The following is a 25,051-nucleotide window of genomic DNA, read 5'->3' on the forward strand; positions in this document are numbered from 1 at the left end:
GGCCCTAGTAAGTGTCGGAGTCGACCCCTCGTCACTACTTCTGCGAGGTTAGGCGAGATACTTACTGGGTACATATTTCTATATACTCATGCTACACTTCTGTACTTGATTGTACAGGCTTTGAGGCAGGTGCATCTGGCCATCAGTCCGGCGCGTAGAGTGGACTCCTCAGCTTGAGACTTTCCGATGAGCTGCCCTTTTGAGCTGTTCTGCAGCAGCTGGAGTCTTTCTTTTGTCTTTATGTTCCTGTCTATTCCTTTTCCAGACAGTAGGATAGTATGGTTATGCATATTCTACTAGATTGCCCACACACTTGTGACACCAGGTCTTGGCACACACATTAGTAGACTTATGATGTTTTTGCTTGTCTTCATGATTGAGATTCGCATTTATTACTTCCATTTAAATATGCTTAAGCTTTTAAACTATAAATTTCTTAATCTATAATGGAATTTATCACGTACTAACTACACAAAGGAGAATTTACTATTTGATTAGTGTTGGCTTGCCTAACAACGGTGTTCGGCGCCATCACGGCCTAATTGGAAATTGGGTCGTAACAGAAATGTTATTGCATCCATAACAAGGTGAATATGTCTATTCATAATCGACACCAAGCCTTTTTGAAAATCCATTGCAACAAGGCAATGCCTTATATCTTTCTACCTCATTTTACTTATTCCTCTTACGTACAAAGACTCATTTATAGCCAACAGGCTTAACATCATTATATTTTTGGACTACATACCCAAAAACTTCATGTTTCGCAAGTGAATTCAACTCTGATTAGATTGCTTTTTGCCATTTTGGCAAATCACTTATGTATTTACATTCTCCAATAGATTAAGGTTCAAGATCCTCACTATCTTGCATAATGCTAGATGCAACATTATATGCAAAGACATTATCCACCATTATATCCAATCGATTCAAATTGGTCTCAATATCGATTGGATTTATTAACAGTTCCTTATTTTCTTGAGTCTTAGGCTCAATGATTTCCTCATGAATCTCATGATTGGTTAAATCATTGATTTCTTTATGAGACTCTTTCGTACTGCCATCTTGATCATTTTTTTCTTCTTTTTCTAGGATTGCGATCCTTAGAAGCCTATGGTCTGCCATGCTTTAGGCGTGCTTTTGACTCATTAGATATAACACTAGAAGATTGTTCAATGGGGACATCAATATGGATGTGAACATTCTTTGCAGGGATATATGATTTTGTTATTCTTTTTAGATCCGTAAATGCGCCTGGCATTTGATTTGCTATTTTTTGCAAATGAATAATCTTTTGCACCTCTTTTTCACAAATAGAAGTGCGTGGATCAAGATGAGACAATTTCATAAAATTTTTCGTTTGGTTTCACTATTTTCTCCTCCTAATTTAGTAAAAAATGTCTCATCGAATTGGATAATCTGCAAATCGAGCAGTGAACAAATCTTCCGTTAATGTTTTGAGGTAGCGAATAATGGAGGGCGATTCAAACCCAACATATATTCCTAGCCTTCTTTGGGGACCCATCTTGGTACGATATGGTTGTGCTACAGGCACATATACTGGGCATCCAAAAATTCTTAAATGATATATATTAGGTTCATGACCAAATACTAATTGCAACGGGGAATATTTATGATAATTTGTCGGTCTGAGACGAACTATAATTGATGCATGCAAAATGGCATGACCCCAAACAAAAGTGGGCATCCTCATTTCCATGAGTAACGATCTTGCTATCAATTAAAGACGTTTAATCAAAGACTCTACAAGGCTATTTTGAGTGTGAACATGAGCTACATGATATTCTACTTTATCCCAATTGATAAGAAATAATCATTAAATGCTTGGATGAAAACTTAACAGCATTATCAAGTCGAATAGACTTAATTAGATTATCGGGGAATCGTGTCCACAATCGAACTATTTGTGCCATTAATTTTGCAAACGCCAGGTTGTGAGATGACAATAGGCACACATGAGACCATATAAAAGATGAATCTACTAAGACCATAAAATATCTAAACGATAGGTGAATAGGCCCACAAATATCCCTTTGTATACATTCCAACAACGCAGGGGACTCAAGTCCCAACTTTTGTTGGTGATGGTTTAATAATTAACTTGCCTTGATAATAAGAAGTGCAAGAAAATTTATTATTTAACAGAATTTTTATATTCTTTAATGGATGCCCATTTGAGTTTTCTATAATTCGTATCATCATAATTGATCCAAGATGTCCCAGTCGATCATGCCAAAGTACAAAAGTATTGGAATCAGTAACCTTTTGGTTTACGATAGAATGTGCCTCAATTGCACTAATTCTTGTCCAATACAGGCCACAAGACAAAGATGGGAACTTCTCAATAATCCTTTTCTGGCCAGAGACATTCTTGGTAATGATGAGATATTCAAGGTTATTCTTATCTATTATCTCAATATGATATCCATTTCGGCGGGATATATTTAAAACTCAACAAGTTCCTCTTGGACTTGGAGGAGATATTGTATTATCTATGATAAATATTGTTCCCTTAGACAGAGTTGTAGTATCTTTTCCACAACTTTCAATTAAGTTACTACTACCAGAGATTGTAGTAACATCTACCTTACACATATTTAAATGAGAGAAATATTTCTTCTATTTGAATATTGTATGTGCCGTACATGAATCAATCAAACAAATATTTTTACAATTGAATTTTGATCCAAGTTTGCTTTGTGAGATATCCGTATTTGCTTCCCATGGTTTGACATACAAAATAAATTTACGAATAAACATTATTATTTTCAAAGAAAAAAGAAAAAAAAACAATGTTAAATCAATGATTCAACAATGACCTTTTAATACAATTTCGAGCAAACTTTGATTATGATACAAGTAATTACGTAGCTAAATATAATGCAATTATGAGTACACTACACGTATGACTAATACAATTACAACTACAACCTATTTGAATTTTCTATAATTCGTCTCATCATAATTGATCCAGCATGTCCCAATCGATCATGCCAAAGTACAAAAGTATTGAAATCATTAACATTTTGGTTTACGATAGGATGTGCCTCAATTCACTCATTCTTGTCCGATACATGCCACAAGACAAAAGTGGGAACTTCTCAATAACCCTTCTGTGGCCAGAGACATTCTTGTAACGATAAGATATTCAAGATTATTCTCTTCTATTGTCTCAATATGATATCCATTTTGGCGAATATCTTTAAAACTCAATAAGTTCCTCTTGGACTCGGAGGAGAACAATGTATTATCATTGTTCCCCTAAACAGAGTTATAGTAGCTCTTCCACAACCTTCAATTAAATTACTACTACCAGAGATTGTAGTAACATCTGTCTTACACTTATTTAAATGAGAGAAATATTTCTTCTCTTTGAATATTGTATGTGTTGTACACGAATCAATTCAATAAATATTTTTACAGTTGAACTTTGATCTACGTTTGCTTTGTGTGATATCTATATTTGCTTCCCATGGTTTGATATACAAGAGAAATCTACAAATAAACATTATTATTTTCAGAGAAAAAGGAAAAGAAACAAAGTTAAATCAATAATTCAACAATGACCTTATAATGCAATTTCGAGCAAACTCTGATTATGATACAAATAATTACGTAGCTAAAAATAATACCATTATGAGTAGACTACACATATGACTAATACAAATACAACAAATGTATAAGTTATTTACTTTGTTACCAGTTTAGACTCTTATATTTGATCATATACTACTAAAATCTTGCTAAGCAACGCCTTCATTCAATCTGGATGGCTCGTAAACAATAATACATTTTAAAAAGTAATTACTGGATGTATTTTTGTACTATTCCCAGTTTAATTTTCAAAGTTCTCGTTAATTGATAGTGACTGAAAATTACAAATTTAATGATTTTCAAAAGAGGACGTGTACTTCCCTTGGGTATGTCACACTTCACTGCTGTCACTCTTTCCAAAATTTTTATTTAATTTCTTTCTAGTTAACAATTCTCCCTCAATTCGTAACATCAAAATCCTTTTCGGAACTTGCTCAAATTCCATCTCTCTAGATCTGAGCTACATTCGAATATCTATACGAATGACATTCAGTTCAACATTTCGATAAGCTAGGGTCTGGAGTCCGTACTAGAGTAAAATGCTCGCCCTTTCAGTGGCGAGGTTTTATCGAAAAGCAATTATTTATAAAATCGGATGAATGTATGTGCATTTTGTGGCGAGATTCATAAAACAAATAATAGTAACTGATACTAATGACTACTCATGTAAAGAACTATAATTACATGATGTTTATTCACTAGCTATTACGAATAGGCAAAAATAAAAATTAATTTCTCAATCATCTTTAACCACGGATCCTTCACCGATCAAGTGGTCTATTTTTCCATCAGGGTGCTCAAAGAAGTCTGCCACATCTAAGTGGGTGATGTCAAATTCATTGTCAGCGACAAAATTTGCTTCAGGGCCTTTATTCTTTAGAGATGCTTGATAAAGCTCAACCAAATGTCTTGGTGTGCGATAAATATTTGTCCAATGTTCTTTTCCACTGCAACGATAGCAACTAGTCTGAACCCTTTGCTTTTGACTTTTCATCATTCCCTTTCCACTTTTTGTGGTTATTTTTCTTTGAGAGATGATTAACACCAGAAAAATTTCTTTGCGGGTCACGGCCACGGCTACGAACAGGGCGGCGACCTTTTGCACACTTAGCATAATGGAGATACACCTCATTCACTTCGGGCAATAGTGTAGACCCAGAGGGTCGATTATCGTGATTTCTCATGAGCAACTCATTATTTCGTTCAGCCACAAGGAGAAGAGAAATCAACTCAGAGTACTTCTTGAAACCTTTCTCTCGGTGCTGCTGTTGCAGGACCGTATTGGAGGCATAAAATGTTGTGAACATTTTTTCAAGCGTATCGTAGTTAGTGATATTATCTTCACAAAGCTTCAATTTAGAAGTAATTCTGAACATCGCCAAATTGTATTCAGAAATAGGCTTAAAGTCTTGGAGTCTCAGATGAGCCCAATCATATCCTGCTTGTGGAAGTGCAACCAATTTTAAGTTGTCATATCTTTCCTTTAAGCCATTCCACAAAACAAGTTGATCTTTGACTGTGAGATATTCTATTTCTAACCCTTTATCAAGGTGATGGCGCAAGAAAATCAAAAATCAAGGCCTTAGCACAATCTTGGGTAGATTCTTTATTTTTTTTTTATCTTTAATGGCGTCTTCAAGACCCATTGCATCTAAATGGATTTCAGCATCCAACACTCACGACATATAGTTCTTTCTCGAAGTTTCAAGAGCAACGAACTTTCGTTTTATAATATCTGTCATAGCTAAAAGAGTAGAAAAATTATAGAAAGAATTACAAGAAAATACACATGACTTCACACCATAACAAAAAATGGCCCATGTTTTTAAGTTTTACCCTACCTAGCCCATATTGTACATATTTTGAAAACACTAACTCTTGCAAATTTAAAATTTGTGTTCTTACAACCATTGCTTCTAAAAGCTATGGAGTTAAATCTTTGTTCTCACAACCATTGCTTTCACTCTCTCTTCTTCTCACATCTTCTACATATGATTCAAGTTGACGTTCGCCATTACTGCTTCTTTCTCTATATCATCTGGTTGCAATGTAAAAAAATCGAAGAGTACGTAAAAGTCCACTATTGAAGGTCATTCAAAGCTTTGCTTTCAAAAATAGAATTTTTTTAGTTTGTTAGTTATTTGGATTGGGTGTTGTTCCAATTCATTGAAAATATCAAAAGGTGTTCAAAGTTTAAATTTGAAGTGATTTGGAGTAGATTTAAGCAATATTTGAGTTAAATTTCAGAAAAGACGCAAGGAAGAAGACGACGTCAGTTTTTTGTATAATTATGTATAATCTTGTATAATAGTGTATATGAGTGTATAAACACAACTTATATACTATTATACACTTTTATACACCTTTATACAAGCGTCTGTAGACGAACTTCTTCCACGATTTTCAGTTGTAATTCTTGTTCAAAACCAGTCCAAATCTCCATTAAATGACTTCAAATTTTATATACAGCCTCCTTATACAATTTCTAACAAGTCTAAATAATACCCACTCCAAATTTCTCACAAAATCAAATTCAAAATTTAAACCCACATATTTAAGCTTGTAAAAATCTAATTTTCACCACCCAAATGGATTTGGTTTGTTGAACTAATATTTGAGTCACAGTTACTGATTCGAAAATTAACTTAAAAGCTTGAGCAATCTTTTTTAAAAATTAAATAGTAATTTTGAAAACCTATTGGAGTTGGATGTTGAATCTTAGCCTATGAAATATGTGCTATAAAATTGAAAAGTAGGAAGCTCAGTTGTTCTTATGTGAAATTTTCCCAAAATTATACCTTAGTCTTCTCAAAGTGCTTCTTGAGACGGTAGAGTCTCGTGCTGATAACGTGAAATAAAATAATAAAAAATGAAGAATATTGTAAAGAAAGAGAGAAAATTCTATTGGTTTTTTAAGATGAATTACAATGAGATAAAACCCCTCAATTTATAAGAGAAAAATAACTTAGCCAAAAAGTAACAAACTCTAAAAACTCTCTAAAAGATAAACCTTCACCTTAAATACAATTCTATTTATAACAAGATACAGATAATTATTCCATTTTTGATTATGTTTATTTATAATCTTTCATGTATATTTAGTCTAATTTTAAACTTATTTCTTAAAAATACGGAAATTAAAAGTTGGTGGACCTTATATTCTTTTGCATTTTTAAATTTTTTGAAACGCTCAATGAAAAAGTTTAAGAGAAGTTTTTTGTAATTTTGTAAACCTCAGGAGTGTTTCATTTTCAATTTGTAAAAACTTAGGGATAGTAATAAAATTATCATAAAAAACCACGCAGTTTCCTTTCGCGTTTCTGCGTGATTCTTCCTCGTACAGAGATGTAATTATTGTTCGTCGCCGAATTAAGCTAAAGGCAGATCAGATAAGAATGGCGGCTTACACAGTGGTAATGGAAAACCTAAAGGAAAGAGCAGAATTCATGAAAGAATCAATGCACAAGAGCCAAACCATTACCGATAATATGATCTCCATTCTCGGCTCCTTTGATCACCGCCTCTCCGCCCTCGAAACCGCCATGCGTCCCACTCAGGTAAATATGTGTGTGTGTGTGTGTAGATTAATGATTTTTGCATTACATAATGAATGTATGTGCTTCATCTGCATGTGATGTTTGATATGTTACATATACAGTATATACATGTGTGATTGTTTATATATTTATTGAATGGTCAATTTTTTTGTTTTTGTTTTCTAAATTTTTGTTGGGAAAAAGATAAGGACGCATTCGATTCGGAAAGCACACGAGAACATTGACAAGACATTGAAGGTAGCTGAGTCCATATTGGCTCAATTTGATCTTGCGCGCCAGGTTCGTATTTTTGGATTAATCTTATTTACTTTTTCTGTCACACTTTGCTTTTGTAAGCTAGAGCTGGAAATTTCGTCGTGTAAATTGCTTTGCGTTTTGCTTCTTGCACTATGAATATGCACAGTATATATATATATATATATACACATACACTTGAATTTAAAAATGTGACAGCAAAGTCGCAATTCAAGTGAAAGAGTAAGCAAGAAAATGCAAGTCTTTTTTGTACTATAAAGACTGAATTTTTGGAATTACCCTATTGGTTGATTGCTTGATCTCGGCCTTCCATCCCTGTGCTCAAAAGGATTTTATCGTGATTGCATATGAAATACACCGTGTTTATTGGTTGATGCGGGTCAATATATATAAATTCAAGCAAATGAGTAAGCAAACAATTATATAGACAGCTATTTAACGTTGTATTCTGATCGAAATGGTTCTCAGTTTATTGGGATTACATATGAAATAGGTTGGGTGTATTGGTTGATTCCCTTGGTAATATGAGGATTGTTTCTTCTGTTTCAAGTAATCAGTGAAAAGTGAGCCTCGTCGATATCTTTTGTAGTAATTTTTTGTTTATTTGTGTATCTGCATAATCCTTGACATGGATACTGAAGCTTAAATGACCCTTTTTTACTTTACAGACAGAGGCTAAAATATTGCGAGGACCACATGAGGATTTGGAGAGTTATCTGGAAGCAGTTAATCAGCTAAGGAGTATTGTCAAATTTTTCAGCAGTACCAAAGGCCTTAAAAGTAGTATTGGCATGATTAACCATGCTTCCAATTTACTGGCAAAGTCTGTTCTTAAGCTAGAAGAAGAGTTTCGTCAGCTTCTAACCTCATACAGGTCTGTATTTTAATGTATAATTCCTTTTTCCCATTGCATACAATTTTCTTGTTTATGAATCTTTTCATATGGTTTACTTTGTGGTTTTGAGTGAATTTCCTAACTCTTTTAATTGCCTTTTAAGTTTACTAACTCAAGTTAACTACTTGTGATAAGTATTAATGTTAACTAACTTGAGATTGACTTGTATCATTGCAGTAAACCTGTGGAACCTGATCGTCTTTTTGATTGCCTTCCCCAATCTCTGAGACCATCTACAGGATCACCTAGTAAGGGTGATGGTACTGGAATGAAAGAGCACCAAAGAAGTTTAGAAACTGTGGTTTACCACCCTCCAGCGCTCATTCCCCCTAGAATACTGCCCTTGCTACATGAGTTAGCTCAGCAAATGATTCAAGCTGGCCATCAACAGCAACTGTATACCATATATAAGTAAGATATCTCCTTTAAATATACAGGAAGTATTTCAATGTTTGAAGGTGACTGTAATTACCGAGATCTGTTTAATAGCTTATGGAATTGAAAAGCAACTATTATGCCAACTTTGTTCCGTGAGACCTGCCTGCTTCCAGATACAGTTGAAATTGTCGGTATGATGGTCATACAATTGATGTGGATTTATAGGATTATTAAAGGGATCAGTATTCTAATTTGTACATTTCCAAGCTTTCTTGTTGGTGGACCGATCAGCGATATCTGCTTTCTAATATATCTTATGATGTAATGCTGTTTAGTTTGCTCTATCTGTTATCTAGTCTGTCTATTTGACCTAGTATTTTCCTTATATTACTTGAAAGTTGTGCATTGTAACTGTCAATATTTTATATGGCTTTTATTTGTGATAGAATTTATGAACTGATAATTTCCGAGCTTTTTCTTCATTAATTTCTCTGAGATAATCTTTTATCTGACAAAATAGCTTTTCGTCCTGGATATGCCATTCTGTCTCATGTCAATTGTATTTCCCATGCATCATGTTTGTATCCAGGGAAACACGTTCTTCAGTTGTGGAGCAGAGTCTGAGAAAACTAGGTGTGGAAAGACTTGGTAAAGAGGATGTACAGAAAATGCAGTGGGAAGTTTTAGAGGCAAAGATAGGAAATTGGATTCACTTCATGCGGATATCCGTAAGCGATATCTCATCATCCAATTTTTATCTGATCTTTGCTATCGTTTCCTCTTTTATTAACCTATTCATCATTTTTGACACAGGTAAAACTTTTATTTGCTGCGGAGAAGAAAGTCTCTGATCAAATATTTGAAGGTCAAGATAGTCTTAAAGATCAATGTTTCGCGGAGGTTACTGCAAATAGCGTAGCAGTGCTGCTTAGCTTTGGAGAAGCCATTGCCAAAAGCAAACGATCGCCTGAAAAGTTATTTGTCCTTTTAGATATGTATGAGATAATGAGAGAACTTCAGTCAGAGGTATGATGAAATGACCTCTCAGATATCGCTGTCTCCTTTCTTTTTTTGCTTTTGGAATGTCCTAGTTTTTAACTTACATTTCCGATTGTTTCTGCTGCTAACTTAGCAGTACACTTACTATGATTAGACCAGTCGGAAAATTGAAGAAATTATTAGTTATGTCTAACATGTATTTACTAGATCTAGGAACTAACAGGTCTAATGCAGACTTCTACATCAGAAACTTAACATTAAATACTAATATTGGCATTTCCTTTCGTTCTTCTTCCCCGTGGAAGGGGGATATTTTTTGGTGTGGCAGATGGACATTATTTTTGGAAGCAAATATTGCAGTGAAATGCGAGAAGCTGCTAAAGTGCTGACTGATCGTTTGGCTGAGACAGCACAGGAGACCTTTGTAGATTTTGAAGAAGCAGTAGAGAAGGATGCCACAAAAACGTCTGTTCTTGATGGAACTGTCCATCCTTTAACTAGCTATGTGATCAATTATGTCAAATTTTTATTTGAGTAAGTCTTCACAATCCTTTCATATCCTCTCCGTTCAATCATTTTTTGTTGGGGAGAAGGAGTGTTTTATATGTTGCATTCTGATAGATGTTGCAGTGATCATTCATCATATCGATTTTCAAAGTGATTTGTATATCTCATTCTTTAATACTTGAAATGGTTTTAAGAAATAGAGTATTCCATATTTGTTTCCCTTCCTCTTTGTGTTACATCGCTTCCCTTCTTTCTTAGAAAAGATTGAGTTTATCTGATCAAATGGAATTTTACATTCACTTTTCTTTTCCAGTTTAAAGGTTGTGTTTACAGTGTTGCAGTATCTCAGTATTATGTATTGACCTGTGAACAGCTATCAGTCAACTTTAAAGCAACTTTTTGGAGATGCCGATGATGGTAATTCCAAGGACCAGTTGGGAGTGATAACCACACGGATACTGCAAGCTCTTCAGAGTAACCTGGACGGGAAATCTAAGCAATACAAAGATCCTGCTTTGACTCAACTATTTCTGATGAATAATATTCACTATATTGTAAGATCTGTTCGCAGGTATGTTACAGCATTAATTGTGAGAATAAGCTGTTTAGTTTATTAGAAAAATCTAGAAAAACCGTTCTGTGATGTCCAGGTCAGAAGCAAAGGATGTGCTTGGTGATGATTGGGTGCAAATACATAGAAGGGTAGTCCAGCAGCATGCAAATCAGTACAAGAGGATCTCTTGGTCTAAGGTTTGCTTTTTACCTCTGTGGTTTTACAAGTACGATTATCAAAATTCTTTCTTTTGGTGTTTCGGAAGATTTTCTCCTGAGTGTTTGGCTTGTGAGATCACAGTTCTCCTTTTCTGTGAAATAGTATCCTGTAATGGTATTAGTAGGCTAAAATAGACATCATATTAACATGATTGTGGCTTCTAAAATGCAGCTTATACTCTTTGATAAAGATGGAATTCTTCTGATTTTTCTGAGAATTGATCTCCAATTAGACATTTAATCATTCTTCTGAGCTGTAACAAGAGTGCCTAAAGCTACGGGAGGGAGGTTTTCAATAAATTAGTATTGCGAGTTATGGTAAAAATGGCATACTACTTGGTAAACTCAAAAGTTGAGTATGTAAAGATTATATCAAGAATTAGTTCACTTCTAGTTCTGTTTTGATATTTTTCTTCAGGAAAATGGTGTGTTAGGACCATAGTGATTAAGGATGATAAACGTTTGGGATAACTTGCTTTTATCAGTTAGTCTAGTTCTGAACCCACTCATTTTCCAAATCGTGGATCAATTGAATACAGAATACAGATGACTATGTGGAAACTTTCTCTCGTGACCTTTCTAATATTCCTATGTGAAGCAATTATTCTTATTTTGGTACTTTATTTTATCCATAGTGTGTTTTACAACGTGAAGCTTCTACTGAAATCTTGCTCCCTAGCTATTTTTTCAATGTTTTGTTACCTTCTAGTTAACCTTGTCATACATGTTGGATATATGTGGAGTATCACAACATTTTACGTCGTCCTGAATATTTATCTTTCTGTGTTACAAAGTAACATTATACGATCCTGCTGGTCCTTGCTGCAGATTCTGCAAACTCTCTCGGTGCAAGGAGTTTCTACAGCTGGGAGTGGTTCATTTACAGGTGAAGTCACCAGTAGCAACAGTGGTATCTCTAGGTCTACGGTGAAAGATAGGTTTAAGACCTTCAACATGTTATTTGAGGAGATTCATCAAAGGCAATCTCAATGGACAGTTCCTGACAGTGAGTTGCGCGAGTCTTTAAGGCTAGCAGTCGCGGAAGTCCTATTGCCTGCCTACAGGTCTTTCATCAAGCGTTTCGGGTATGCTTTCTTGGACTAGCTTAACTTCCCTCTGAACAAGAATAGTGGAACTCCTAAATCGAAAATGATTATGTTTTCTGATACTAGTTTCTTGAATGTTATGCAACTAGGCCGATGATTGAGGGTGGCAAAAATCCCCAAAAGTATATCAGATACACACCAGAGGACCTTGAACGAATGCTGGCCGAGTTTTTTGAAGGAAAAACCTGGAAAGGACCTTAAACAAATGTTGACCGACTGTTAGATCTGAAGGAAAACCTGTAAGAACATACTTAGTTGATAAGTGTAGTTTTTCTGCAAATTTTGATTTGCTGTTTCGTTATTCTTTACTACATGGTTGATAAAATAAATTGGGGTGTAAAATGTATAATGCATTATTATTTTGTTATATACATCATTTTCGTGATTGAAATAAAATCATTTCCCACTTTGCGTGACAATATATTCTTGACAGAAAAGAAATGGACCCTAACTGTATCAAGCTAAGGCTATCAGTGATTGCTAGAAAGATGTTATAGTAGGGAAGACCAACTGGACATTAATATTCATGAAACTTTTGGGATTCAAATTCGTGTAATGCGGTTACCTCTTGATCACTGAATTCTGAGAACATATATTAAGATAAGTGCAGAATCTAACAATAACAAAAACAACCCTGAGGGGTAGCTCAACTGGTAAAGGCTTGAGGACAAAGTCCTTCAGGTCGCCGGTCGCGTCTCCAGGGCCCCGTGGAACTAACCGTGGTGCACGCATTGAAACAGCGGGTCCCGGTGGGTACAGCTAGTCGGGTTCGCAAAGCGATGCCCGGAAACCACGGTTAAAAAAAAAAACGATAACAAAAACGAGAAGCTCTATTCTTTTCTAATACTTCAATAACTTTTCACAAGAGCCCAGAGATAAAACACAAAAATTTCGACCACTGAAACTCCTCAAATCAGATTTTTCCATAACAATTCAACCCAACTCAAATTTTCAAACTAAGATAAGAGAAACAGTAAACTCGAACTATACATACAATATATATATATATATATATATATATATATATATATATATATATCCAAAAAAGAGGTATGGAATATTAAAAGATAATTCAGTAATAAAGTGCAATTTCAGTAGTGGAGAACATATATTACATATATAAGACAAACGATATAATACGTTGGTAGATTTAATAATTAATCTTAGCGAAAAGTCTCAAGAAAATATTAAAAATATATTTAGAACACTAGAAATAATAGAATTGTTACAAACTAAACAAAGAAAGACTTTAGAAAAATTAGAACAAAATTTTGATTTCTTAAAATCGCAAGAACTAGAGATAGACAGAAAAGTACAATTCTTAAATAATAAGTTTAACTTAGAAACGATACCTACGAGAAGCGAAATAGAAAAATTAATCAAGACTATTACCGTCACGATCCAAAAAATCACAAGTCGTGATGGCACCTAACTTAACCCGCTAGGTAAGCCAACTAATAGAATATACCACCCAACTGAGATTATAAGAGGATAGAGAATAGATAACTGAACATTTACAAATTTACCAAGACCAGGTAGTACGAATCACGAGCTTCTAAGATTTGGAACTTCGAAACTGATACAAATAAATACATGTTCTGTTTGAAGATTACATAAACAGATTAGCAATAATCTAAACTACCAAGGACAAATGGCAGCTATATCCAAACGCACGAACATCTTCTGAATCAGCACTCGACGTCACCAGCAACTCCGCTTCAAAATCTGCACGGGACGTGCAGAAGTTCGGTATCAGCACAATCGACCACATGTACTGGTAAGTATTTGTCTAACCTCGTCGAAGTAGTGACGAGTCTTTTAGTTAAAAAGATGCTTATTTAAATAACCTGTACATTAGATTAATAGTAAAGCAGTTCGAAGTACAACAGATAAAAGTATCAAGTACAACTCGGTGAGTCAGACAATGAATATTATAAAGAACCACAATAGAATATTTACGATCTTCCCTGGTATGAGATACATGTCTAAAATGTCAAAATCTCCAAATCACATGGCACGGTAATACTCTTCGTGCTTTTATCTCATCCTCACCATATATAAATAAATTTATGAAACAATTCAATTAGCACGGTAACACCCTTTGTGCGTTCAACTCATCCTTTCCAAGTAATCATATAACAGTACCAACCATATCACAGGAACACAATAATAGGAATTACTAAGAACGAAATACGCCAGTAACAACAGTGGACAAGGAAACACATGTGGATCATGGCAATGGACTAAGCGGAAAGCACGTGAGTAACAACGACAATTGGAAGACAAGGAATACCAACTTCAATTAACTAGCATATTGGAGGCCTAAGTACAAATATAACAATTAAGAAGAAAACACATGTTCTTTACAAGTTAACAAGTAAAGGCATGAATGGCTAGCATGGTGGAAGGCCTATACTAAAGTGCAACAGAATAGATACAACATGAATATAATTATAAAAGCAGGAATAGACATGGAAATTTCAAGTTAAGCAAGTAAAGGAAATGGACAGTGCAACAACAATTGAGATAAAGTCAAGTATAGGACAATAACAACAAGTCACACCAAATATGTAAATACAACAATAACATTTCAAAGTAAGGGTACAACCGTATACACGGGAAAACAAATATCACATTAGAATGCATGTCCCTCGTCCTCACCTGCACGGAAACACCTTTCGTGCCATGACCTCACCATAACATACAAGCATAACAATATAAATGAAATGGCACGGCATCACCTTTCGTGCTTTTACTCTCAAATGATATGGCACGGCATCACCCTTCGTGCTTTTACTCTCAATAATATGGCACGGCATCACCCTTTGTGCTTTACACTCTTCCTTACAAAGCATATATATAACCGTAACAAACAAGGCAGGAAGCATAACGGACATCAAGGAGAGTGTTTTAATGGATATTTCAAACAATTCCCAATCACAACTTTCCAAGTCAACAATGGTTCTACAACCCTCAAGAATCGTATTATTCAAATCTTTCCACGAATCTCATAATTGATTGAGAACACAAGTATAGAGTCTAGCATCTCAAGAATATCAGTTATAGTAATGTAGTAATGATTTCGCATAGAGATAATAGAATTAGACACATCAATGTATTCTTACAACTCCCGTCATGTTTAATCAAGTTATAACAAACTAAGTCTTGATATCCATCATTTAATATTATGCCCTTAATATGTAAGAGTCAAACAAGGCATTTAAGCAAAATGTCATAAAATTTCCACAAATACAAATATAACACAATCCACCCCCCGAGCATGATTAACCCTGGCACATACATATACGCTCGTCACCTCATATATGTATCACCCCCCGCATGTACCAAACAATGACAATTAGGAGGAAAAATTTCCTCAACAAAGCTAGGCAACACACTTATCTCGATCCGGCTAACTCAACAGTCAACTTAGCCTTTTCCTCTACGAATTCGCCTCCGCTCAACTCAATCTAGCCAATGACGACTTGAATACACCACACAATGCAAGAGAAAACAATTTCAATTAATAAAGCTATAATTTTTATTCAATTTCTAAAAAGTCAACAAAAGTCAAACCCTCGGCCCACCCGGTCAAAACCCGGGTCCAAAGGTAGGCCTTGACTACCCATATCTCTATGAGTCCAAATATGTGTTTTGTTTTTAGATCCGAGTCTTATTCGACTCTCAAATCCCAAATTTTCATTTTTTCAAAACTTTGACAAAATCCCCAAAATTTTCCATAGTTTTCCCATGGATTTGATGTTAAATCTTGTATAAAATCATTAAATATAGTTGGAAATTGATTAAAGATACTTAGCCAATGATTTGGAATAAAAATCCCCTCTCAAAATCGCCTCACTCCGAAGCTAGGGTTCAAAAATATGAAAAATGAAGAAAAACTCGGAATTCTCAGCACTTAACAGGCTGCAGATGTCGCATTTGCGATTGCGAAAAATGCATCGCAATTGCGAACCTGAAGATTGCCTTCTGAGGTCGCATTTGTGACAAATACTTCGCAAATGCGAAGACCAGCCTTCGCAAATGCGGCTGGTTCATCGCAAATGCGAAAATTGCCTAGTCGCCCAGGCTTCGCAAATGCGAGGTTCCTTCGCAAATACGATGGCCGCATTTGCGACCCAAACTTCGCAAATGCGAAAATACCAGAACCAGCAATTAAACACTATGCAAGAACATTCCGAAACCAATCCGAAACTCACCCGAGCCCTCGGGGCTCCAAACCAAATATGCGCACAAGTCTAATAACAAAATACAAACTCGCTCGCGCGCTCAAATCATCAAAATAACCTCTAAAACCACGAATCGGACGCCAAAACTCATGAAAATCAAACTAAACTTCAAGAACTTCTAGAATCACAACCGAGCATCCGAACCCTATCAAATCAACTCCGAATGGCGCCAAACTTTGCAGACAAGTTCAATATGACAAGACATACTTACTCGAAGCTTCAAATCACACATGACAACCTCGAAACGATGAATCACACCTCAAGCCGAAATCAATGAACTTTGAAACTTCAACTTCCCCAACCGATGACGAAACCTATCAAATCACCTCCGATCGACCTCAAATTTCGCACACAAGTCACATCTGACATTACGGACCTATTCAAACTTCCGGAATCGGAATCCAACCCCGATATCAAAAAGTCCACTCCCGGTCAAACTTCACAAAAATCCAAGTTTCGCCAATTCAAGACTAATTCCGTTACAAACCTCCAAATTACAATCCGGACGCGCTCCTAAGTTTGAAATCACCCTACGAAGCTAACGGAACTGATGAAACTCCATTCCGAGGTCAATTGCCAAAATGTCAAACTTGGTCAACTCTTCCAACTTAGAACTTAAATCTTGAAGTTCATTCCCCCAATCCGATTTCGGATGACTTGAAAACCAATACTGACGATTTACGCAAGTCATAATACATCATGCGGAGATAATCGAGCCCTCAAAATACCGAGCGAAGTGTTGATACCCAAAACGACCAGTTGGATCGTTACATCCTCCACCACTTAAACACACGTTCGTCCTCGAACGTGCTAGGAGCCGTTCCCAAAGCTATCAAATCACGGTGTAGCCTTACTAAACATAAACCCGGGGGTGATCCCACATCACCCCGATCCATCTAAGCCCGCCAACATAGCATAATCAGAGATCCTTATTTCAACCTTGGTCCTTAAACCTTAGAACTCAATCTCTAACATCCAGAATTCATTGCAAGACCCGAATCCCACATCGACACACTGTATAAATCTGAACAAGCTGTATCAAGTCACAACCATAACCCAAGATGTAATCATATGATATACTCCATCACTCTGACACTCACAGTAGGAACTGCTGACCACTATTACTGCCCAAACTAAATCCAAAACATACCCGATGCCAGTAGCAAACCTCATACTGATTAGAAGCTCGTTCAAAACCTTCATACCCCACCGATTATGAAAGAAACACGCATACCCGCTTAACCACTCATCTGATCAATAAACCAAGTAACTCACTTGCCCGACTAGGGTCATTGTTCAAATCCTCAACAAGTCATAGTGTTATCCTTCCAAACCTTCCTCATCCCAATACCATAGCGCAAATCTCAGGTCTAGAAACCTTATATCAACCAATACAAGCAGACACACCGATAAGCACCAACAATAATCATGTGGAGCCACACGCAACCCCGTTCCGCACACTAACAAGTAATAATTCAGACATGACAGATAACAGTAAGAATTCTAAATAAGAAAACTACTAAGCAAGTTAAACAGGCAGGGAAAATTTTTGCTCTTTACTATGAACTATCCTCAACAAGGTGAAAGCAACATACAAAAAATAGAAATAAGGAGCCACATCTCATCACTGTACCGTTGCGGCGTGCAACCCGATCCCATCATATCAATCGACATAGAGTACCCTTCGAGCCATAATGCTCGGGCTTACTGATCACATGTGCGTCAATATCAAGCACAACCGAGTGCACAAAAAAATATAACTGTGGGAAAAATTATTAGGAACCAACAATACTGAGAAGGACAAGCACAACTATGGTGCAATAAGTAAACCCACATCACAAAGGCTACTTCGCCCATAATGCCATGAGGCCTACACTGAATCGCAATACGTGTGTGAAGAATCATGTAACACTCACAACCCGTCATAGTATGAGAGAGAAATATATATAACACAAACCATGGCGCAAATAACATCCATTCCGTCCAATGATATACTCGTGGTAACGACTGTGCAAGAACAAACAAATTCGATCCGATACAAAATACAAATTCTCATTAGGCTCAAAATAATCCCCAAACCAAATTTCGATCTTCCGCGAACATGTAATAAACCCTCCAAAAGTCTATAGCAACTCTGCCATAACACCTACCGTCAATCATCCAATCCTCTACATTTCTTCTCAACTCGTAATCCAGGAATAGGCTGTCAACAAAAACATTCAATCTCTGAGCCTCACGAATACCAGAATTTTCATACCCAATCTCAACACCGCTACTCAATGACTGACACGTAACTCATACTCCGTCATCTCACGGAAAAACACCCATAAGTCAAAACACATGGTACCTGCCAACAGGCGAACTCTACTCTGATAGGAACACATAGTGCCGGCAAAACCTTAATCACCCAAAATCGTCCGTGCCATCAAGAACTCATATCCTTCCCTTCGAAACTATCTGCAACCTTATACCTGGAAATTTCAACCCCACACGTCGCATCGCCTCTAACATGCTACTCACAATACTACGAAAATCTCATAGTCAACTTTGAACCATAAACAAATTGAACACCTCATCAATCTAGAATCTTTTATTTAACCCCAATCCAGGAAGACACCACCACACTCAATATAGCCTCTATACCTGTAGAAAACATCAACTTCGACCGTGGTCATAACCACGATAAATTCTTTGGAACTCATTAACACATAATCGCGTGATCAGAACCAATCGCCTCTAACTCAATCGAGTCACGCAGACCGACAACCCAAAAATAACTCAACCCAATATGCCCGTCCTGAGGGAACCTCCTGGGAACCCGAAGCCATTTCTCACATCACCCCCATATTGACATGTAGACCCTCCTTGACAAGGAAATACCGCGGATCCAATTACCATTCGCTGCCCCGTAGACAAATTCAAAAGTCCTTAAATCCACTCATCCTATTATGATCTTCAATACACAGCTAATACACGTTGAGCAATCGTGCTTCACGAACATATGCCCACTCAAACAAATAACCATGAAAACTCTCGGTTTTGAAACTGGTACAACCCATGATCCTACAATCCGATCGTCATTTTCAGTCTCCACCACTTAGCTCGAAGCCATAGAACACCTCATATGATACACACGATCCAAACTCATCATGCAGAAGATGGCCCACCGGTTATACTCAAATCGACACTTTGCCATGAACTTACCTAAATCCCAATTAGCCAGGCCACAACCAATCTTTCCAAATCTGCGCTTACCAACCAGACATATAAACTCGCCTCGCACCACAAATGAACAAGTAGAAGATTTAACACTACATCTGCTTCAGAGGTTAGACAACACATTGCGATGATGATCAAGCATCCACAGCCCGTCGTAATCTATCTTCAGCATCACCGATCGTCGGCACATAGCGAATAGTGAGCGCACGACATCACATATGAGCGATCGGGAAGAGTCAAAGTCATAGGTTTCAAGCTGAAACAAGGCCGCACGATAAGGAAAGAAGAAAAGGGAAATTTTTCCTAAATGCCCTATAGCCTCCAGAGGATAGGTATGGACGTCATCATACCGATTCGCAGGACTATACTAGATACTTGCTCATGACTCGCAGAACCTACGAACCTAGTGCTCTGATACCACCTTATCACGACCCAAAAAACCACAAGTCGTGATGGCACCTAAATCAACCAGCTAGGTAAGCCAACTAACAGAAAATACCACCCAACTGAGATTATAAGAGAATAGAGAATAGATAACTGAACATTTACAAATTACCAAGACCAGGTAGTACGAATCACGAGCTTCTAAGATTTGGAACTTCGAAACTGATACAAATAAATACACGTTCTATTTGAAGATTACATAAATAGATTAGCAATAATGTAAACTACCAAGGACAAATGGCAGCTATATCCAAACACACGAACATCTTCTCAATCAGCAACCGACGTCACCAGCAACTCCACTCCAAAATCTGTACGGGACGTGCAGAAGTACAATATCAGTACAACCGACCCCATGTACCGGTGAGTAATTTGTCTAACCTCGTCGAAGTAGTGACGAGGCTTTTAGTTCAAAAGATGCTTATTTAAATAACCTGTACATTAGATTAACAGTAAAGCAGTTAAAAGTATAACAGATAAAAGTATCAAGTACAACCCTGCGAGTCAGACAATGAATATTATAAAGAACCACAGTAGAATATTTGCGATCTTCCCTGGTATGAGATACATGTCTAAAATGTCAAAATATCCAAATCACATGGCACGGTAACACCCTTCGTGCTTTTATCTCATCCTCACCATATATAATAAATTTATGAAATAATTCAATTAGCACGGCAACACCCTTCATGCGTTCAACTCATCCTTTCCAAGTAATCATATAACAGTACCAACCATATCACAGGAACACAATAATAGGAATTACTAAGTAGGAAATACGCCAGTAACAACAGTGGACAAGGAAACACATGTGGATCACAGTAATTGATGTTATAAACGTCAATACCACACAAGAGGGGGGGTGATTTGTGTGCTACCTAACTTTCGCGTTAGAAGAACCTGGTTCTTCTAAGTGTTCTAACTACAGCAGTTTGCGAAGTAATAAATACTGAAAGTAAAGTGCACAGAGATTTTTACGTGGAAAACACCTGGCTTAAAAGGTGAAAAAACCACGACCTACTACTCAGTAAGATTTTCCCAAACTCCACTAAAATCACTGAGCCAAAAACTGCATTTACAAAACTCTTTGTAAACCTAAGGATTAACTCTAATCCCAGTGTAGCACACAGCCTCAACTGTTGCGACACTTTCAAGTTAACTCTAACTTGAATACTCAGAGTACCTAATACAATTGCTTCTAAGAAAGCTGAAAGGTACAATATGAAAACCTACTACAATTGAACTAGACTTAAAATAAACATAATGATGAAACTGGTTCTTCTATCTTAGTTCATGTAGCTTCAGACGTGCACACTTGTATCTCGCATATGTTGCTTGCAAATCAGACTTGATCTTTTTGCTTTCAAATATGCTTAACTTTTGCTTATGTGCATTTTGTAAAAGAGACAACTTGGTTATTTAATGGATTAGCAGTTAGAGTTTGATCGAGACTCCAATGCTTATCCGTAGTCGATTTGAGTCCTTAACCAATACAAACTCCCATCCTTATCCTAGCTTAGGATTGTGTTCTCTTATCATAAGGAGACTGTCCTTCTTAGAACTTAATGCAACCTTTTCGATTTCATTCAGAAGATATTTGCTGCGTAATCTTCAATACATATCTTCCTCACGTGCCTTCCATGTGCAATGGTTATGACTAACTGTGTCTCTCAAGATGGACCAGGTCCTTCCCTGAGTTCATTTGTCAATCTTCAAAACTTCAACTGAACTTAGGCCAACAAATTCCCCCTTTTTGATGATGACAAACTCTGTGCTTTTAGTGATCAGAGAACCTGTGAAACTTAGCTGAAATATCAACACTTAGAAAATTTTTAGAGAATTTTCAACTTATCATAAAGGCCAGATTTACGTTAGGTCATAAACATCACTTGTTCAGATAATGAATTTAAGCACAATATCTTCCCCCTTTTGGCATCATCGAAAAGTTGCATAAATAATGTGAGCTCAGTAACCTAATTAGTACTCATGGCCACTGGGGCAACTGCAAGTGAACACATGCTTTCGTTAATCAGAAATCAACTCAACAAAAATACCTATTAGGATCAGAATTAACAAAAAGCAAGAAAAGCTGCATTCATTGATTAGCAAGGTATTTCTACAATGCAGTCCACAAGAAGAAAAACAAAATTACCAAACCATGAGCAAAAGAAAATAAACATCTAAAATCCCAAACTGGGTCACTGAGGGGGTCTAGACTGGTGCACACTAGGACAAGATATCTAAGGCTTAGAAGAGCTGGAGGGTTGGGTTTATAGCAAATTGAGCATCTGTTGAAGCATGCCTTCATTTTTCTCCTTCTCCTTATGAAGTTCAGCTCTCAACCCATTCCTTTCTCCCTCCAATTCAGCAACTCTGGCCTGAAGCCTTGCTATCTCAGCGTCTCTTGCCCCAACCTCCTGAACTAAGGCTCTGACCTTACTATTCACAGGAGTTTTTGCTGAAGAACCAGGTTCAACTGGAGCTGTACTGAGCATATAATCACAAGCATGAAGGGTTTTGCTGCCAAAATGCTCTTTGCTCGAAGCCATTTCCCACTTTTTCAGGGGAATATTCAATCTTTCAAGTACAGTTGTCAAGATAAATCCATAGGGAATGGCATGAGCTTTTGAGCCATTGAGTACCCTTTCAAGCAGCTTTACAATAAAGGCAGGCCAGTTGATCTGCTTCCCTTCATTCAGGCATTGCATAAGAACCAGATCCATATAATTTGCTGTATGCCTTCTTTCCTGTCTGGGTAGAAGGCATTTGTTGACAAATTGAAAAAGCACTTTGTGGTCTGGCCTCATTTCACTTTTCTGAACTGCCCTGGCCTCAGGTACCTCTTCATCTGTTGTGGTGTCACAAAAGTTCCTTGTGATCTGAAGATCAGTAGGCAACCCATCCAGGCAAGGCCACCTCTGCCTTGTATAATCATCATATCCCTCACTAGGGATGTCTAGAATCTTGCCCAGCTTTGCATCATTGAACTTTACTTTGACACCTTTCACTGTGCTAGTCACCAGCCCATTCTTCACTGTCCCATTTGCCATAAACTCAACAAGTTCATTCCTGGCCAATTTTCCATCCATATGAAGAACTATGTCCTTCCAGCCCTGTGCTTCTAGTGCAGTCAGAAGCCTTATCATACCTGGCTCCTCCAGGTCCATGAGTAGTCTCCCTTTCAGAATTTTCCTCTTGCCAAACATGGCATATCTGTCCTGTTCCTTCTCTGACTCATCTCCTTCATCCTTACTCCATTCATCATCTTCTTCAGCAATTTTCACTTGTTTTCCTTTTGCAGCTGACCTTGTTCTCTTGGCAAGAACAGGTTCAGCAGGTACTGGCTTGGAGGGCTTCTTGGCAGAAGTCCTGGTTCCCTTTGATTTGGTAGTGGGAACTTCCACAGTAGTACTCCTTTCTAGATGGACCTGTTCCATCTCTTCTTCTTCCTCTTCAACCACAGCCTCCGAGCTTTCACCTATCTTTGCTTTCCCTTTCTCTTTCCTCTTTTTCTTACTTTCTTCTAAAGCCTTCTTCAATTCTGCTTCACTTTCCCTGACCCTACTTCTAGTAGCTCTAATCCTAGGAGTAGACTTGGGTGGTGATTGTTTGCTTTTCTTGGTTGGTTTGGATGCAGCAGGGGTCTTTTGTGAGGAAGCCTTGCGTTTCTTTGGGTCATAGCTGGCCCCCACTTTCTTCAACAAGTCAGCCAAACTCTCTTCATCAGATGAACCAGGTTCATCTTGTTGTTTACTCAGATTAATCAACACCTCAGCAGCCTCACCTGAACCACTTCCCCCTGACTTCGAGACTCCTTCTTCCCCACCCCCACATATGGCTAAAGGTTCCTTCTTCTTTTTCTTCCTCATTTTCCCAGAATCAGTCCCACCTACATCTCTAGCAGCCCCTATCAGAACAAATCGATTTTCCTCCCTTTCAACTACATCAGAAAAAACATAGCAAGATTTTACCTCTCTTTGGGTTTCTTGAGTTTTGGCCTGTTCAGAAGACCCAGGTTCATCTCCTTCACTGGTGGAGATGTAATCATCAGATTCAGAGCTAGAGTTGGTCTCGGCTGCTGGGCCTGATTTCTTTTGACTGGATTGAAGTTTTTCATTCAAAGTTTTTCTCAAAGAACCTGTAGCTACAGTTTTTCTTGCTAGCATTTTCTGGCGATGGAATCTAGGTTTTGGGTTTTCGACTGGTGGTGTGGAAGATGAGGTGTTGGGTAAAACAGGTGGTGGAGTGCCAGGATTGTCTTGGGGATTTGTCATGGTGAGGAATTTCTGAAAACCCTAAGAGAATTTTGGTGGTGTGAAGAGCTTTGGAGAGTTTCAGAGACGAGAGAGAATTATCAGGGGTTTTGTGAGGAATTGAAGATTATTGAGTGGTTTGGGGTTTTTAAAGAGGGTAATTATTACTCAGAAACTGCATCCTTTTCAGTAGTCACATAGAGGTCTAATCAATTTAGAGTTCCGGTCTCCGTAGAGATTAATTTGAATTACTAGAATTTAGGAGAAGGTGCCGTTATATTTAGACTTCTAGTTTCAATGAAAATGGTTCAATTGACCTAACGGATAGAATTGTTAGGACGTTTGGTATATCTAGGACTCTTGCTCATGATTGATAATTAAATTTTTCTAATTGTGCAAAGAATAGAAACATACCTGAACTTTCTCATGAGCATAATTTGATGAACCAGGTTCTTCAAGTGAAACTTCTCTTGATTATGCCTCAAATGTCAAAATAGAAAATTTGTAAGAGATTAGTGTATTACATAGACACATGTCACAAGAGTATACTATTTACAGTATGAGACTGAGTAGAAATTAGTCTAATATTCACAAAAATTAAGAACTCCTAGCCATATTTTTTTCTTTTTTCTTTGTGCTTTCTAAACTGGACCTTTTAGGTGATATTAATCATCCCAAACTCCAACCTGTTCCTTTCAAAATTTTCTCTACTCAGTGCCTTAGTGAAGATGTCAGCTATTTGTTTATCAGTAGCACAAAATTCTATGGAGATTAGCCCTTTTTCATAGTTGTCTCTTAAGAAGTG

The 25,051-nt window shown here is 37.0% G+C and overlaps 1 protein-coding gene across 1 annotated transcript; it reads left to right on the forward strand.

The window, feature by feature from the left end:
• The first annotated feature begins 6,912 nt into the window (after positions 1 to 6,912).
• On the forward strand, positions 6,913 to 12,494 carry LOC109218129 (exocyst complex component EXO70A1-like). Its single transcript, XM_019382458.1, has 11 exons — positions 6,913 to 7,172; positions 7,356 to 7,451; positions 8,096 to 8,301; positions 8,500 to 8,733; positions 9,290 to 9,428; positions 9,514 to 9,726; positions 10,028 to 10,233; positions 10,580 to 10,777; positions 10,857 to 10,956; positions 11,806 to 12,062; positions 12,173 to 12,494. Exons 1-11 carry the CDS (start codon positions 7,011 to 7,013, stop codon positions 12,282 to 12,284), a joined length of 1,923 nt encoding a protein of 640 aa, XP_019238003.1. The 5' UTR covers positions 6,913 to 7,010; the 3' UTR covers positions 12,285 to 12,494.
• The last annotated feature ends 12,557 nt before the right edge of the window (positions 12,495 to 25,051 follow it).

The sequence above is a fragment of the Nicotiana attenuata genome, unplaced genomic scaffold (assembly GCF_001879085.1).
Source record: "Nicotiana attenuata strain UT unplaced genomic scaffold, NIATTr2, whole genome shotgun sequence".
NCBI lineage: Eukaryota > Viridiplantae > Streptophyta > Magnoliopsida > Solanales > Solanaceae > Nicotiana > Nicotiana attenuata.

Coding starts and splice junctions, on each gene's coding strand:
- LOC109218129 (XM_019382458.1), top strand. CDS start 7,011: ATGGCGGCTTACACAGTGGTAATGGAAAACCTAAAGGAAAGAGCAGAA. Junction 9,429..9,513: donor TTCACTTCATGCGGATATCC/GTAAGCGATATC, acceptor TTTTTGACACAG/GTAAAACTTTTATTTGCTGC. Junction 10,778..10,856: donor ATTGTAAGATCTGTTCGCAG/GTATGTTACAGC, acceptor TGTGATGTCCAG/GTCAGAAGCAAAGGATGTGC.